General features: G+C 41.0%; 1 protein-coding gene across 1 annotated transcript; it reads left to right on the top strand.

Moving 5' to 3' along the window:
* The first annotated feature begins 433 nt into the window (after positions 1-433).
* LOC140999429 (scavenger receptor cysteine-rich type 1 protein M130-like) lies at positions 434-16,462 on the top strand. Its single transcript, XM_073469842.1, has 16 exons — positions 434-440; positions 526-1,314; positions 1,440-1,913; positions 2,165-2,485; positions 3,870-4,187; positions 4,942-5,346; positions 5,639-5,953; positions 7,255-7,659; positions 8,415-8,756; positions 9,050-9,364; positions 10,355-10,566; positions 10,662-10,813; positions 13,792-14,034; positions 14,150-14,309; positions 16,198-16,242; positions 16,427-16,462. The coding sequence occupies exons 1-16, from the start codon at positions 434-436 to the stop codon at positions 16,460-16,462; spliced, it is 4,539 nt and encodes a 1,512-aa protein (XP_073325943.1).
* The last annotated feature ends 738 nt before the right edge of the window (positions 16,463-17,200 follow it).

Genomic DNA, 17,200 nt, shown 5'->3' with positions numbered 1-17,200 from the left:
TGTCATCTTGGCTAGACAACATGAAACATATCTACTGTGTAACTCTATTTTTGTTTTTGTGGAAAGAAAAAAGATTCATTCCATTTTTTTCCCCCCATATGGATGCATTTCAGTCAAATCAATCTAATTACCTCTAATCAGAAAGATAACACCTTTTTAGATATGAACTTAATGACTTACATTTCCTCAGTGCCTGAGTGGGTTTAGGATAAAACATGTTATTCGACATTGTCAATGTTGCATAATCCTATTCCAGTGATTTATTGAAGCAAAGTCATTCTTACATTGAATTATGTCTTGAATATAATTTAAAACTTAACTAAACGTACTAATTATCATGTAAATTTTAAATATTTGTTTGAAATATTTGGTCCAGACTTGAATTTGAAGTTCTGTGAGCCTGAACAATGCTTCACTGCATGCAGTTTTAAAAATGATCTGTGAGACAGGTGCAGTAATAGGAGACCACTTAAAACTTATAATGAGCAACAGCGTTGATCAAACTATCCTCTATCCTGTTCACAGGGACACTTGTCACCAGTTGTGATTCGTGTCACGATGACGCCGTCTGCGTGGAGTCACGAGAAAGAGGCGACTCCTTCATCAACCACGAGCTCCTTTCTTGTGTCTGTAACAATGGTTTTGTAGGCAATGGTCTCACCTGCTACAATATAAAGCTCTGTAGTGACTCTCCTTGCTGCAGCCAAGGTTATCAGTGGTCAACAGAAAGGGGCTGTGTGGACATTAACGAGTGCTCCCTCCCAGACTCACCCTGCGCAACGCCTCAGGTTTGCAGAAACACTCCAGGCTCCTTCGAATGCTTGGAGTCTTCGTCCAGCAGCAGATCAGACCCCTCCTCCCACTCTGTCCTCTTCAGCTGTCAACACTCTACTTGTCCCTCAGGCATGGACTGCATCAGTTTTAATGGGACTATGCGCTGTGTTGACCCCTGTCAGCACTACACTGGACTGCATGATGACTGGCGTTCAACAAATTACACATCGATTCGAGACCCACACTGTGACAGAGACTTTGACAAGCAAGGCTGGTATCGGCTTTTTATGGGGCACACCAGTGCTCATATTCCAGAGAGGTGTTTGGATGAATACTCCTGTGGAACCCATGCTCCTCTGTGGATGACGGCACCTCATCCCACACAGACAGGTCAAATTGTAGATCGCAGTGTCTGTGGCTCCTGGAGGGGCAACTGCTGCTACGGCAGAATAAATAACATCCATGTAAAACTCTGCTATGGAAACTACTACGTCTACAAACTTGTGAATCCAGGCTCATGCGACTATGCATACTGTGCAGGTATTGCACTTCTTGAAACATGTTTAACTGCAACATCAACTTCAATTTTCATATCTAATCCATTCATTTAACTGTTTTAACAAGTGAAGAAACTATTGTACCTGATTGTTTTTCATTTTAAACAGAGGTGAATGGAACAGACACTGTAGTGTCTTCAACCACACCCTATCCAACACCACATACCTCTGCTGGTAATCAGGTCAACATGACCACCCTAACACCTGCAGACAACAGCTCAGCAGTTGAGGGGCAGGTCCGTCTGGTCAATGGAAACAGCTCCTGCGCTGGTCGAGTAGAGATCTTCCACCGTGGACAGTGGGGGACGGTGTGTGATGATTCATGGGGCGTGGTTGATGCTCAGGTGGTGTGTAGACAGCTGGGCTGTGGCCGTGTCCTATCAGCACCATCATATGCAGCCTTCGGGCCGGGCTCAGGGCCCATCTGGTTGGATGATGTCAGATGCACAGGCAGCGAATCAAAGCTCACCCAGTGCAGCCATCGAGGGTTTGGATCTCACAACTGTGGTCACCAAGAGGATGCTAGTGTTGTCTGTGAAGGTAAATACACATTTTCACAGCTAAAGGAAATGATGTCTCACTGTGTAACATGTTGTCTATGGTGTCACATTTAGCTGAGAGGATTTCAGTAACAACCTGCTGGAGAAACATGAAATACGCTCTTTAAACTACCCGCTCTTTATTATCTGCAGGCTACAGAGCCTTAAAAAGTATTTGTGATTTTTACGCAGAGGAAGCTGTGTGTAGTTTTCCAAAGATGTCACTGTCCTCATAAAGTCCATCTGTCATCTGTGTCTCATATCATCAGTGTTGTGTTGCATGTTCTCTGTTAGCTCGTTCACCAGTGAGACTGGTCAACTCTACCAACCGCTGCTCTGGCCGAGTGGAGCTCTACCATGAAGGACGCTGGGGGACAGTGTGTGACGATAACTGGGACCTGAGGGATGCCAACGTGGTGTGTAGACAGCTGGACTGTGGTCCTGCTCGTTCAGCACTATCAAATGCAGCTTTCGGACAGGGCACTGGACCCATCTGGTTGGACGATCTCACTTGTTATGGCAACGAACCATCCATAACAGACTGCAGGCATTCAGGAATTGGGGTCCACAACTGTGCTCACGTTGAAGACGCCAGTGTCATCTGTGACGGTAAATGTTTACACATTTTTAAAGTACACTCCAAATATTATTACTCACATTTAACTACAACCCTGATTCCTAAAGGGTTTGTATAGTGTGTAAAACATGAATAAAACAGAATGTGATAACTTGCTCGTCCCTTTTGACATATACTCAATTGAATACAGTACAAATACAACACATTCAATGTTTTACCTCATCAACTTCATTGATTTTTATAAATATACTTATTCTAAATGTGATCAGCAACACGTTTCAAACAAGTTGGGACAGGAGCAGCAAAAGACTGTGAAATTTGTGGAGTCCTCCAATAACACCTGTCTGGAACATTCCACAGGTAAACAGGTTCATTGGTAACAGGTGATAGTATCATGATCGGGTATGACAGGAGCATCCTCGAAAGGCTCAGTCATTCACAGAGAGGGATGGTGCGAGGTTCCCCACTTTGTGAGACACATGATTGTTTAAAAAATATAGAATGTACTCAAGAACCCTTTTAAAAACCACTGTCGGTGAACACAGGTCATTTGCAAATGACTGCAATCTGTTTTTATTTACATTTTACACAGCGTCCCAACTTTGCTGGAATTGGTGTTGTAGGAAAATGACCTCATCAATAACTCTCAATATCAATCAGACACAATCGATATTGTTTTGTATTGCAATTAAACGTCCAGTCAAAGATAAGTTTGTGTTGGAGTTTTATATCCAACAATAACATAATCAGCTGCATCAACAGTGTAAAAATGACAAAAAAGTCATACTTGACTAAAAGTAAAGTGCTCCATGAAAACAGTACTTGAGTAAAAGTCCTAAAGTATCTGATATTAATGTAATTAAGTATCAAAAATAAAAATAAAAGTAAATTATACATATAATTAAATGTTTGCATGTATAGGCTGTGTACTATCTGTTAATTGATTATCGGTTTGGCCAATTATCAGATCCAATGTTCAACATTTTTCTGATTTTCAGAATCAGTTTTTTCTTTTTAATCCAATTGCCTATGAAATTAACACATTTCAAAATGTGCTCCTTTGGCTTTGCTGCAGTGTGCAATCTGCAAAGTAACTAATAACTGAAGTAATCAAATACATTTAGTGGAGTAAAAAGTACAACATTTGCCTCCAAAATGTAGTGGAGTCAAAGTAGAAAGTAGTGGAAAACAGAAATACACAAATAAAGCACAAAGTATAGTACTTAAGTAAATGTACTTCACTGTATATCAATATTATAGAAAGAAGCTTTTCCTCATCAATAGTGATGACAGTGCAGGCTGTAGCTGGGACTTAACCGAGATTTTTTCTTTCAGCTCAACCAGAATTCAACAGCACAGTTTTCCCGCCCACACCTCCAACACCTGACTTCACTACCACAACACCTGCAGACAACAGCTCAGCAGTTGAGGGGCAGGTCCGTCTGGTCAATGGAAACAGCTCCTGCGCTGGTCGAGTAGAGATCTTCCACCGTGGACGGTGGGGGACGGTGTGTGATGATTCATGGGGCCTGGCTGATGCTCAGGTGGTGTGTAGACAGCAGGGCTGTGGCAGTGTCCTGTCAGCACAATCAAATGCAGCCTTCGGGCCGGGCTCAGGGCCCATCTGGTTGGATGAGGTCAATTGCACGGGCAGCGAATCAAGGCTCAACCAGTGCAGCCATCGAGGGTTTGGATCTCATGACTGTGGTCACCAAGAGGATGCTGGTGTTGTCTGTGAAGGTAAATACACTTCTGGAATATAGAACTATTTAATACTTATCTTTATAGAAAAAAATTGATACTATTGATATTGCTTTTATTGCAATTAGTCAAATGTCCTGTAAAAGATAAGATTGTGTTAAGAACAAAAATGTAGTTTTATGTCTAACAATAACATAATCAGCTCCATCAACAGTGTAAAAAGAACCAAAAATCATACTTGAGTAAAGTAAAGATATTGTGTTACAGTATGAATTTAGTAAAAGTGAAAGTCACCGCCGTTAATAATACTTGAGTAAAAGTCCTGAAGTATCTGATATTAAATCAACTTAAGTATCAAAAGTACAAGTAAAAGTAAATTATACATATATTTACATTTTCTATGTATATGCTGTGGACTATTGGTCAGCATTTTTCTGACATTCAGATTCAGTTTTATCTTAATCCAGTAGTTGTTGTTTTGTTTTGTTTTTTATCTGATTGGTGACAAAATAAACAAATTGTAAAATGTGCTGCTTTGGCTTTACTGCAGTGTGCAATCTGCAAAGTAACAAATATATATAGTGGAGTAAAAAGTTCAACATTTGCCTCCAAAATGTAGTGGAGTCAAAGTAGAAAGTAGTGGAAAACAGAAATACACAAATAAAGCACAAAGTATAGTACTTAAGTAAATGTACTTCACTGTATATCAATATTATAGAAAGAAGCTTTATCTCATTAATAGTGATGACAGTGCAGGCTGTAGCTGGGACTTAACCAAGATTTTTTCTTTCAGCTCAACCAGAATTCAACAGCACAGTTTTCCCGCCCACACCTCCAACACCTGACTTCACTACCACAACACCTGCAGACAACAGCTCAGCAGTTGAGGGGCAGGTCCGTCTGGTCAATGGAAACAGCTCCTGCGCTGGTCGAGTAGAGATCTTCCACCGTGGACAGTGGGGGACGGTGTGTGATGATTCATGGGGCGTGGTTGATGCTCAGGTGGTGTGTAGACAGCTGGGCTGTGGCCGTGTCCTATCAGCACCATCATATGCAGCCTTCGGGCCGGGCTCAGGGCCCATCTGGTTGGATGATGTCAGGTGCACAGGCAGCGAATCAAAGCTCACCCAGTGCAGCCATCAAGGGTTTGGATCTCACAACTGTGGTCACCAAGAGGATGCTAGTGTTGTCTGTGAAGGTAAATACAAATTTTCACAGCTAAAGAAATGATGTCTCACTGTGTAACATGCTGTCTATGGTGTCACATTTAGCTGAGAGGATTTCAGTAACAACCTGCTGGAGAAACATGAAATACGCTCTTTAAACTACCCGCTCTTTATTATCTGCAGGCTACAGAGCCTTAAAAAGTATTTGTAATTTTTACGCAGAGGAAGCTGTGTGTAGTTTTCCAAAGATGTCACTGTCCTCATAAAGTCCATCTGTCATCTGTGTCTCATATCGTCAGTGTTGTGTTGCATGTTTTCTGTTAGCTCGTTCACCAGTGAGACTGGTCAACTCTACCAACCGCTGCTCTGGCCGAGTGGAGCTCTACCATGAAGGACGCTGGGGGACAGTGTGTGACGATAACTGGGACCTGAGGGATGCCAACGTGGTGTGTAGACAGCTGGACTGTGGTCCTGCTCGTTCAGCACTATCAAATGCAGCTTTCGGACAGGGCACTGGACCCATCTGGTTGGACGATCTCACTTGTTATGGCAACGAACCATCCATAACAGACTGCAGGCATTCAGGAATTGGGGTCCACAACTGTGCTCACGTTGAAGACGCCAGTGTCATCTGTGACGGTAAATGTTTACACATTTTTAAAGTACACTCCAAATATTATTACTCACATTTAACTACAACCCTGATTCCTAAAGGGTTTGTATAGTGTGTAAAACATGAATAAAACAGAATGTGATAACTTGCTCGTCCCTTTTGACATATACTCAATTGAATACAGTACAAAGAAACCACATTCAATGTTTTACCTCATCAACTTCATTGATTTTTATAAATATACTTATTCTAAATGTGATCAGCAACACGTTTCAAACAAGTTGGGACAGGAGCAGCAAAAGACTGTGAAATTTGTGGAGTCCTCCAATAACACCTGTTTGGAACATTCCACAGGTAAACAGGTTCATTGGTAACAGGTGATAGTATCATGATCGGGTATGACAGGAGCATCCTCGAAAGGCTCAGTCATTCACAGAGAAGGACGGTGCGAGGTTCCCCACTTTGTGAGACACATGATTGTTTAAAAAATATTAAATGTACTCAAGAACCCTTTTAAAACCACTGTCGGTGAACACAGGTCATTTGCAAATGACTGCAATCTGTTTTTATTTACATTTTACACAGCGTCCCAACTTTGCTGGAATTGGTGTTGTAGGAAAATGACCTCATCAATAACTCTCAATATCAATCAGACACAATCGATATTGTTTTGTATTGCAATTAAACGTCCAGTCAAAGATAAGTTTGTGTTGGAGTTTTATATCCAACAATAACATAATCAGCTGCATCAACAGTGTAAAAATGACAAAAAGTCATACTTGACTAAAAGTAAAGTGCTCCATGAAAACAGTACTTGAGTAAAAGTCCTAAAGTATCTGATATTAATGTAATTAAGTATCAAAAATAAAAATAAAAGTAAATTATACATATAATTAAATGTTTGCATGTATAGGCTGTGTACTATCTGTTAATTGATTATCGGTCTGGCCAATTATCAGATCCAATGTTCAACATTTTTCTGATTTTCAGAATCAGTTTTTTCTTTTTAATCCAATTGCCTATAAAATTAACAAATTTCAAAATGTGCTCCTTTGGCTTTGCTGCAGTGTGCAATCTGCAAAGTAACTAATAACTGAAGTAATCAAATACATTTAGTGGAGTAAAAAGTTCAACATTTGCCTCCAAAATGTAGTGGAGTTAAAGTAGAAAGTAGTGGAAAACAGAAATACACAAATAAAGCACAAAGTATAGTACTTAAGTAAATGTCCTTCACTGTATATCAATATTATAGAAAGAAGCTTTTCCTCATCAATAGTGATGACAGTGCAGGCTGTAGCTGGGACTTAACCAAGATTTTTTCTTTCAGCTCAACCAGAATTCAACAGCACAGTTTTCCCGCCCACACCTCCAACACCTGACTTCACTACCACAACACCTGCAGACAACAGCTCAGCAGTTGAGGGGCAGGTCCGTCTGGTCAATGGAAACAGCTCCTGCGCTGGTCGAGTAGAGATCTTCCACCGTGGACGGTGGGGGACGGTGTGTGATGATTCATGGGGCCTGGCTGATGCTCAGGTGGTGTGTAGACAGCAGGGCTGTGGCAGTGTCCTGTCAGCACAATCAAATGCAGCCTTCGGGCCGGGCTCAGGGCCCATCTGGTTGGATGAGGTCAATTGCACGGGCAGCGAATCAAGGCTCAACCAGTGCAGCCATCGAGGGTTTGGATCTCATGACTGTGGTCACCAAGAGGATGCTGGTGTTGTCTGTGAAGGTAAATACACTTCTGGAATATAGAACTATTTAATACTTATCTTTATAGAAAAAAATTGACACTATTGATATTGCTTTTATTGCAATTAGTCAAATGTCCTGTAAAAGATAAGATTGTGTTAAGAACAAAAATGTAGTTTTATGTCTCACAATAACATAATCAGCTCCATCAACAGTGTAAAAAGAACCAAAAATCGTACTTGAGTAAAGTAAAGATATTGTGTTACAGTATGAATTTAGTAAAAGTGAAAGTCACCGCCGTTAATAATACTTGAGTAAAAGTCCTGAAGTATCTGATATTAAATCAACTTAAGTATCAAAAGTACAAGTAAAAGTAAATTATACATATATTTACATTTTCTATGTATATGCTGTGGACTATTGGTCAGCATTTTTCTGACATTCAGAATCAGTTTTATCTTAATCCAGTAGTTGTTGTTTTGTTTTGTTTTTTATCTGATTGGTGACAAAATAAACAAATTGTAAAATGTGCTGCTTTGGCTTTACTGCAGTGTGCAATCTGCAAAGTAACAAATATATATAGTGGAGTAAAAAGTTCAACATTTGCCTCCAAAATATAGTGGAGTCAAAGTAGAAAGTAGTGGAAAACAGAAATACACAATTAAAGTACAAAGTATAGTACTTAAGTAAATGTACTTCACTGTATATCAATATTATAGAAAGAAGCTTTTCCTCATCAATAGTGATGACAGTGCAGGCTGTAGCTGGGTCTTAACCAAGATTTTTCTTTTTCAGCTCAACCAGAATTCAACAGCTCAGCAGTTGAGGGGCAGGTCCGTCTGGTCAATGGAAACAGCTCCTGCGCTGGTCGAGTAGAAATCTTCCACCGTGGACGGTGGGGGACGGTGTGTGATGATTCATGGGGCGTGGTTGATGCTCAGGTGGTGTGTAGACAGCTGGGCTGTGGCCGTGTCCTATCAGCACCATCATATGCAGCCTTCGGGCCGGGCTCAGGGCCCATCTGGTTGGATGATGTCAGGTGCACAGGCAGCGAATCAAAGCTCACCCAGTGCAGCCATCAAGGGTTTGGATCTCACAACTGTGGTCACCAAGAGGATGCTAGTGTTGTCTGTGAAGGTAAATACAAATTTTCACAGCTAAAGGAAATGATGTCTCACTGTGTAACATGCTGTCTATGGTGTCACATTTAGCTGAGAGGATTTCAGTAACAACCTGCTGGAGAAACATGAAATACGCTCTTTAAACTACCCGCTCTTTATTATCTGCAGGCTACAGAGCCTTAAAAAGTATTAGTGATTTTTATGCAGAGGAAGCTGTGTGTAGTTTTCCAAAGATGTCACTGTCCTCATAAAGTCCATCTGTCATCTGTGTCTCATATCGTCAGTGTTGTGTTGCATGTTTTCTGTTAGCTCGTTCACCAGTGAGACTGGTCAACTTTACCAACCGCTGCTCTGGCCGAGTGGAGCTCTACCATGATGGACGGTGGGGGACAGTGTGTGACGATAACTGGGACCTGAGGGATGCCAACGTGGTGTGTAGACAGCTGGACTGTGGTCCTGCTCGTTCAGCACTATCAAATGCAGCTTTCGGACAGGGCACTGGACCCATCTGGTTGGACGATCTCACTTGTTATGGCAACGAACCATCCATAACGGACTGCAGGCATTCAGGAATTGGGGTCCACAACTGTGCTCACGTTGAAGACGCCAGTGTCATCTGTGACGGTAAATGTTTACACATTTTTAAAGTACACTCCAAATATTATTACTCACATTTAACTACAACCCTGATTCCTAAAGGGTTTGTATAGTGTGTAAAACATGAATAAAACAGAATGTGATAACTTGCTCGTCCCTTTTGACATATAATCAATTGAATGCAGTACAAAGACAACACATTCAATGTTTTATGGTGGTGGTAGTATTATGCTGTGGGGCTTTTTTGCTGCCAGTGGATCTGGTGCTCTCAAGAAAGTAAATGGAATAATGAAGAAGGAAGATTATCTCCAAATTCTTCAGGAAAACCTAAAATCATCTGCAGGAAGATTGGGTCTTGGGTGCAGTTAGGTGTTCCAACGGGACAACGATCCCAAACACACATCAGAAGTGGTCAAGGAATGGATCAATCAGGCTAGAATTGGGATTTTGAATGGTCTTCCCAAAGTCCTGACTTGAACCCCATCAAAAACATTTGGACTTTGCTGAAGAAAGAAGTCCGTGCCAGGAAGCTAACAAATTTAGTTGACCTTTACTGATTCTGTCAAGACGAGGGGTTTAAAATTCAGCCAGAGGCCTGCCAGAAGCTTGAGGATGGCTATTAAAAGTGCATAATTGAGGTGAAAATGGCCGAGGGACACTTAACCAAATATAAGAATTACTGTATGTATAGTTTTGACCCAGCAGATTTGGTCATATTTTTAGAAGACCTATTATAAATTCATAATTGAACCAAACTTCATGAATGTTTTTTGTGACAAATTAGTTTGTGTTCCACTCATCCCATCACAGAAAAATGAGAGCTGTAGAAATCATTGGATCTCAACACTGCCATGATATACATGTTCTTTACAAGTGTATGTAAAATTTTGACCGCAACTGTTTATAGATAAAATTACATACTGTTTATGGTTTATGGAGGTTCTGATGGTGAACTCTTCTGGTATATAGTATTTACCATCTCATCTCCTTTCTCTCTCCTTGTATCTTTGTCTTTAGACCCAGGTCTTCCACCGGGTCTGCCTTCTCAGCTTGTTTGTGACCAATTTAGGATAGGTGTAGGGCTGGACAGAGTTCGTGTGACTTCCCTTGGTTTCAATCCGTTCTCTGGCAACATGGCATCCCACGACTGCTCCCGGTACAGAGTGCATGATGGTGTAGTGTGGTACGAAATGGATGCAAGAGCGGGTTCCTGTGGAAACACACTGATGGTAAAGACTTAAATACTTTTGTATGTTTTTTTTGCTTTCTCCCAAACTGAAAATCATTCAACTGACTGATCATTTATTCATCCTCTGTCTTTCAGACCAACAGCACACATGCCATCTACTCCAACATTTTATTTATCTACCCAATAAACAATGCATCCTTCAGTATTCCTGTGACTGTTCCCTTCTCCTGCGCATATCCCCTGGACACAGACAGCAGCCTGAATGTGGCTATCAGACCATACCTGGCGTAAGTTGCCTTTTATTGACTTTGACCAGTTGTAAGATAATGATGCTTCTGTGTGTATAATTTAAAATCAAGGCGCTCCTGGAAAAAATGTTCAAGTACATTGTGTTGGTTTTAGTCACTTGTGCAGGATTTTGAGGCTGCTCAGATCTGAAATCAATGTGCGTCCCGAGCGATCTGATCATGAGTGGGCAGCTCTAAGCAGTGTTGTAGTTAAGACCGCGTAAACCGAGACCGAGTCATGACCTAGACCAGAGTGTATCGAGACCAAGACTTAGTGTTTGAGACCAAGTCAAGACTAAGACCAAGACAGGACAAGACAGAGTCAAGGCCAAGACCAGTTTGAGTCCCTCACTGCATGACACACAATAAAATGTGAAACATGCAAACCATAGGTACTCCTATAATTGATTTGATCCATATTCACACCACTCTATCGTCATGTCCAATAGCTAACAAAATAAAGAATGTTCAGGGTTCTTCTTCATCTGAGGAGGAGAGACCAGCATTTTCAAGCCCTGCTTTTAGGAGGCAGATCTGAAGTTTCGCTTTGGTTTGCTGTAGTTTGGTCAGCTTGATTTGTTCCTTTGCCAGGAGTATCTGTGCTTCTGCTCTTTCAGTTTCTCGTTTAAGAAGTGATTCATAGGCATCATCATTATTATTTGGCAAAGGACGCTTCAAGCCTCTTTTCTGAGCTCCTGTGACTGCTGGCTTTACCCCTGAGGATTCAGGTTGTTCTTCAATAATAGGGCTGAGATCCAGAATAAATGTTTCCTCTGCATTAGGAGGAACTGGCTCACTTTCCTCTACAATCGTAGGCTCACCATCCCCTACAACACCTTGAATCCCGTGCAGAGCTTTTGTTCTCACCTCCAATAATGTCCAGAACCACATCTGTGTATTCACCTTTCTTAAAGGGTTTGTTGCCTGTTTGGGTGTTTTTTGCTTCAGCAAGGTCCTTTGTTGCTCTGGCCCTCAGATTCTTCCATCTAAATTTCACTTGCTCCAAGGTCCTCTTCTGGCCAGACCCCATTGCATTCACATTCTGGGTGATTTCCACCCAAATGTCTTTCTTCCTTTTGTTAGTCACCATTCCACCCGCAACAGAGCTTCCTACTATTAAGGCATAATGGCACTTAACACCCTCCAGCAGAAATTAGGTCCTTTTGAGTCCATGGTTCAACCTCATCTGTTGTAGTGAACATATTATTCATAGGCCTTGGGCATGACTGATTTAATTGAACACAAGCCAAAGCATGTCAGCTAATGGGTGGGTGGGTATTTGACAGCCATCTTATATTCAGCCTTTCTCAGAGAACTTAGAGAGAGGCACTGACATGGCAGGTATTGTCCATCGCTACCACCATTTTGGTTGAAGAGGATACCATCAAAGGGTGTATGTTGAGCGTGCAAAACCACTGGAGCAATACACCACTGAAGAACTGTATGCTCGCTTTCGCTTTGGGAATGCTGATATTAGTATAATAGTACATTGCAGACCTTGTCAGGCCAAAACTTCAACGGAGAACCCAAAGGAGTCACAGTCTGTCCGTGGAAGAACAGGTCCTCATTGGTCTGTGCTTCTATGCATCTGGGACTTTCTACCAAGTTGTTGTTGACAATATAGGCGTGGACAAATCAACTGTGAGTGATGTAGTGAAAGCTGTGTCAATTGCATTGGCCAGCCTGGTCAATCAGTTTGTTTCACTTCCAAAGGCTGACCAGATTGCCCTTTTGGGGAACATGCCCAATACTATTGGGGTTATTGACTGCACTCATGTGCATATCCAAGCACCTCATGAGAGGGATTGGGATTACAACCGAAACCGAAAGGGGAGGCGCAGCATCAACATCCAACTTGTGGGCGACACTGACCTCATCATCACAAACTGTGTCATGAAGTGGCCTGGGTCTGTTCATGATGTACGTATCCTGAGAGAGAGTGCTTTATACAGAGAGCTCCAAACCAACCGACCGGATGGCATAATATTAGGAAACAGTGCCTATCCACTCCTACCATGGCTGATGACTCCTTTTCTTGCAGCAACCACACCTGCGCAGGCACGCTTCAACACTGCTCATTGCAAAACAAGATGTGCAATTGAGCGTTTAAATGGAGTTCTGAAGAGACGCTTTGCATGCCTTAACTACTTGCGAGTGGAACCCCAGGGAGCATGCAACATAATTCTTGCGTGTATTGTCCTGCACAACATCGCTACCAGGCGCAATGTCCCTCTCTGTGATGATGTTTATGATGCACCTGAGCCTGTTGAAGAACCAGACCAACCTCTGGCATTCTGTCAGAATGAGGGACTGACTGGACGTGTAGTAAGGGATGTTGGGAATTGTTAGAAATTATTTTTGACAGGTTCATCTCTGATGATTGTTTCTTTGAAATTAATATACAGTGATGAATGACAGAAAAATTGAATATATTATTTTTGTTTGTTATTGAAATCTGTTTGGGGGTTGTTTCATGGGGACAAGATCATTTTTATTTTTATTTTATTTTTACTTTACTATACTGAAAGGCTTAATTGGTAGCCTATGTCTACTTTATCTACTTTATCGCTGTAACGGTTAAACAAGTCAAGTGCAAAATATAAATAAAAGTATATACACTAAATGATACAAATGTATTATTTGACCAATTTTAAAGTTTTACTTCATTTTCTTCCTGAAATCCACCTTGAAATCCTACCCCTGTTGGGATCAGGACAATCCTGTTTTTTTGGATCAAAGTTATCCAAATCCTACTGAAACGTTTTGAACAACACAAACTGAAGGTTTGATCCAGATTAAAACTAGGATTGGATTCCGTGATCTAATCTGATTTCAGATTCCTTCTTTCCCTTTTGAACAACCCATTTTCAAGATTTGATCCAATCTGATAACCAAAATCCAATCAGATTACCTTTGAACAACTGGCCTTGTAAAAAAAGACCTGGTTACCATAACAAGAAATCATATTTTCTTGACAGGCCGGCAGATGGACTTTCTGGCTCGGGTGCCAAAGCCCAAAGCTTCATGTACCTGTTCACCAACTCTGACCACAATGACCATTATCCACCCGGCCTGGTCTCCCTGCCAGTGGGCTCACCGTTGTACATAGGCGTCTATGTGGCGTTGCTAGATGTAGGTTTTGCAATTGTTCTGGAGGACTGCTATGCCACTCCCTCGTTAAACCCTGATGGTCACACGCGCCATTATCTCATCCAGAACAAGTAAGTGTCCCTCTTGAGCCTCAGCAGATGATTTCTTGAGTACAATGGAAATGGGAAAAAGGTGATTGTAGTGATGTGCACTGGCCCTGCTGACCGTCTCCTTCCTCTCTGCCAGGTGTCCCACTGACCGTCAACAGGTGTCAGTGACTGAGAATGGCTCGTCCCTCTGGGCATATTTCACTACCTTGTTGTTCCTGCCTCAGGAGCAATACAGAAACGTTTTCCTTCATTGCAGCATCAGTCTGTGTAACACAAGGAGCTCTGACTGTGTTCCAGTAAGTCACACATTTCACTTCAACAATAGCATTTTTTCAATGCCACTTAAAAACTGGGTTTCTGATGGTTTCTCTTAATTTTTTTCCCCACCATGTAGCATTGCACAAGTAGGACGTATCGCTCTGTTACCAGCTCGGAAGTTCTGAAGCCCCTCACCGTTGGACCAATCATTTGTGAGTATGAATTACAATGTGGTCTCCAGGCTGATGTCCAACGCAGTGAACTGCGTGGATTTACTAACCATGTTTATTCTCTTTCTTTCTCTTAAGGGAAATCACCTCAGCGGGCTGAGAACATACATTAATGATACAATCACATTTCATATTGTCATATTATTTTGTTTTGAAATGTTTCCTTAATTCTGATGCCCTTAAAATGGATATGCTACTGAACAACAATGGAAAAGAAACTAATAAAAGTGAAGGTACCAATACTTTTCTTGTTTTTTCTTGTTTCTTGTCTTGTGTTTATTGCTAGCACAATCATGATGTATATATGTTACATGTGACACATACAAACTTTTTGCATTTGTTTACAATGCATCAAAAATCAATTTCCTAAATGATAGTACGGATTATTCTTTTGATCCAATGAAAGGTTTTCCACATTATAGTTTGAACTGTGCAACTGACGTGTGTGCATGTGGTTTAAAATCAGTTTAAAAAAACTAAAACTAAAAAACAAGGACCTTGACGGTGGAACCTGCAGTGATTAGCAACCATGAAACATGACTTTGGTCTAGACTCCAATGTATTTTACTATTCGATGAATTGCAATTATATTTCTCATAGCTATCCATGGTGTCCTCATTACTTGGTGAGGTGCTGACCTCTGGCACCACCATGAGGTTGATATTTGTGCTTCAGAGTGAAATGTAACTAACTATCTTTGGCATGAGGTCCCACACTTGGGTATTAATGTTGGACTGAATCCGTTATCCTTACGAATTGTTGTGTCAGATTCAGCACAGAAGAATCCTTTTTCCAACCCTGTCCTTTTGTGTAAGAAAACCTTTTTTTTTTTTTTTTTTGGGGGGGGGGGGATTACAGACATGAAACCATGCCTGGCTGGCTGCCACAGTTGAGTTATAGTCAAACATAAGTCCCTTGACTATCTAACACACTTAAATGATTATGTTTACTTTAGTATCTGGAGACCCTTTGTGACATACATTGGTTTAGACATCCTCCACCCTAAACAATGGACTTTTTTTAACCTGGGATGCCTTTGTTTTGTTACATGTGCATACAAATTTGCTAATATTAAAATGTAAAACATTTAGATATTGAGATATATCGGCTAAAATACACGTATTTTTTGCAATGATCCAACAAATGAGGCAATCAAATACTTGGAGGCAGGATATTTTACAGTTTAACAATAAAACGTTCTCATCCAAACTGACATCAGCGCACTGAAGCAATTATCTGCATTCTAATCTCTTCAAAAAAGAAATAAATAAAAGGTTTTCATATAAGCACATATTTGACAACATATTCACAGATATACCTGAAAGAGGCCAATATCAACCAAAACAATTTATCGGTCAGGCTCTTGTTCTTCCTAATATAAGATAGTTCCTCTGGTTATATTTCCTTTACTTTGCTTGTTAATTACTTGAAACCTGAAATGTGGCCTCCATCTATTTGTTGTTTTTTTCTTATATCAGATTGCTAAGAAGTGCCATGTCCCTCTTTTTCTTTTTATTGGGCAAACACTGTCAAAATATTCAAAAACAAAATTTTGAAAAACTGGATCCACGATCATGTTTTTGTGCACACGTACACTCTTAGTGCTTGTCATGTAACCTGCACTAGCTGCCCCCCTGCTGCTGTTGTGTGCATTTGACCAGCTATAACCATCATCGTGCAAAACCTTTATAAGTAGTACAAAGTATCAGTGTTGGTATTGATGTTGCTACTCCTGGCCCTGGTATCAGATTCAAACCAGATTGTGTGGTACTGTCCACCCTTGGTTTCACTTGCTTGCTGGTCTGATGGGTACGACTACCTCCAACATTCAGGGGTGGAAGAAACAAATTATAGCCACTCAAATTACTGTAATCAAGTCATGTTTTTGGGTGCTTGTACCTTTTTCAAGTCTGTAATTTTACTAGTACATTGCACTCTATAATCTACTTAGTTACTTTTAAAATCAAAATTGAGTACTCAGCACAATTTGAATCAATATCTAAACCTTTCATCTGCATTTTTGTAGCCAATTAGGCTATCTGATCACAAATGACTGAAAACCCTGACATACAGACAATAAAAATGAAACTGCGCCGCAGGTCCAGGTTTGGAGAGGTGACCATGACCACTGATCAGAACAGAGCAGGCATCGGGAGTAATTTCGACTGAAGATTTGGAGAAACAGAAACCCCTTTGATTGAATGCCTGATATTGACAATGCATTGCAATGCAACATCAACTGTTAAGAAGTCACTAATTCTCTGAGTAGCGTTTGAGAGGACTACTTTGTATTATTAAGTAATAATCTAAACTTGTGCACTTTATGCACAATAATAAGTATTATTTTAATACCAGCAGTTTTACTTGTAATTAAGTAATATTTCAGTGGTGTAACTGCACTCGTACTGCCAACACTACATTGCATCTGAGTGCAATGACACCCCCTGGCCCTCACATATAAGCATGTTTCATTTAAAATAGTAACAAACTGATGTAAGTTCAATCAAGTGGTGATTAACCACTGTGTTGTAGCTGTCCACCCTCCACCTGAAGGTCATAGTACACCCTCCTGCTCTGCTCTCGAGGAAACTCATAATAATGGCCAGTGTTTGCAGGGGGCGGGGGATTCGCTCCACTTTTTGATTGACAGGCCTACAGCCCAATAGAATGGCTTGCTGGCGCAGAGGGGGAGGGGCGAA

Source organism: Pagrus major, chromosome 1 (assembly GCF_040436345.1).
Source record: "Pagrus major chromosome 1, Pma_NU_1.0".
NCBI classification, from domain to species: Eukaryota; Metazoa; Chordata; class Actinopteri; order Spariformes; family Sparidae; genus Pagrus; species Pagrus major.
The sequence above is the reverse complement of the archived record's forward strand: the minus strand, read 5'-3'. Positions and strand labels throughout refer to the sequence as shown.

What these genes read in the sequence shown, in the direction of transcription:
- LOC140999429 (XM_073469842.1), top strand. An exon ending in TGTCATCTGTGACGGTAAAT is followed by an intron (nt 2,486 to 3,869) that starts GTTTACACATTT and finishes ACAACAGCTCAG; the next exon opens with CAGTTGAGGGGCAGGTCCGT. An exon ending in TGCTGGTGTTGTCTGTGAAG is followed by an intron (nt 4,188 to 4,941) that starts GTAAATACACTT and finishes TTTTTCTTTCAG; the next exon opens with CTCAACCAGAATTCAACAGC.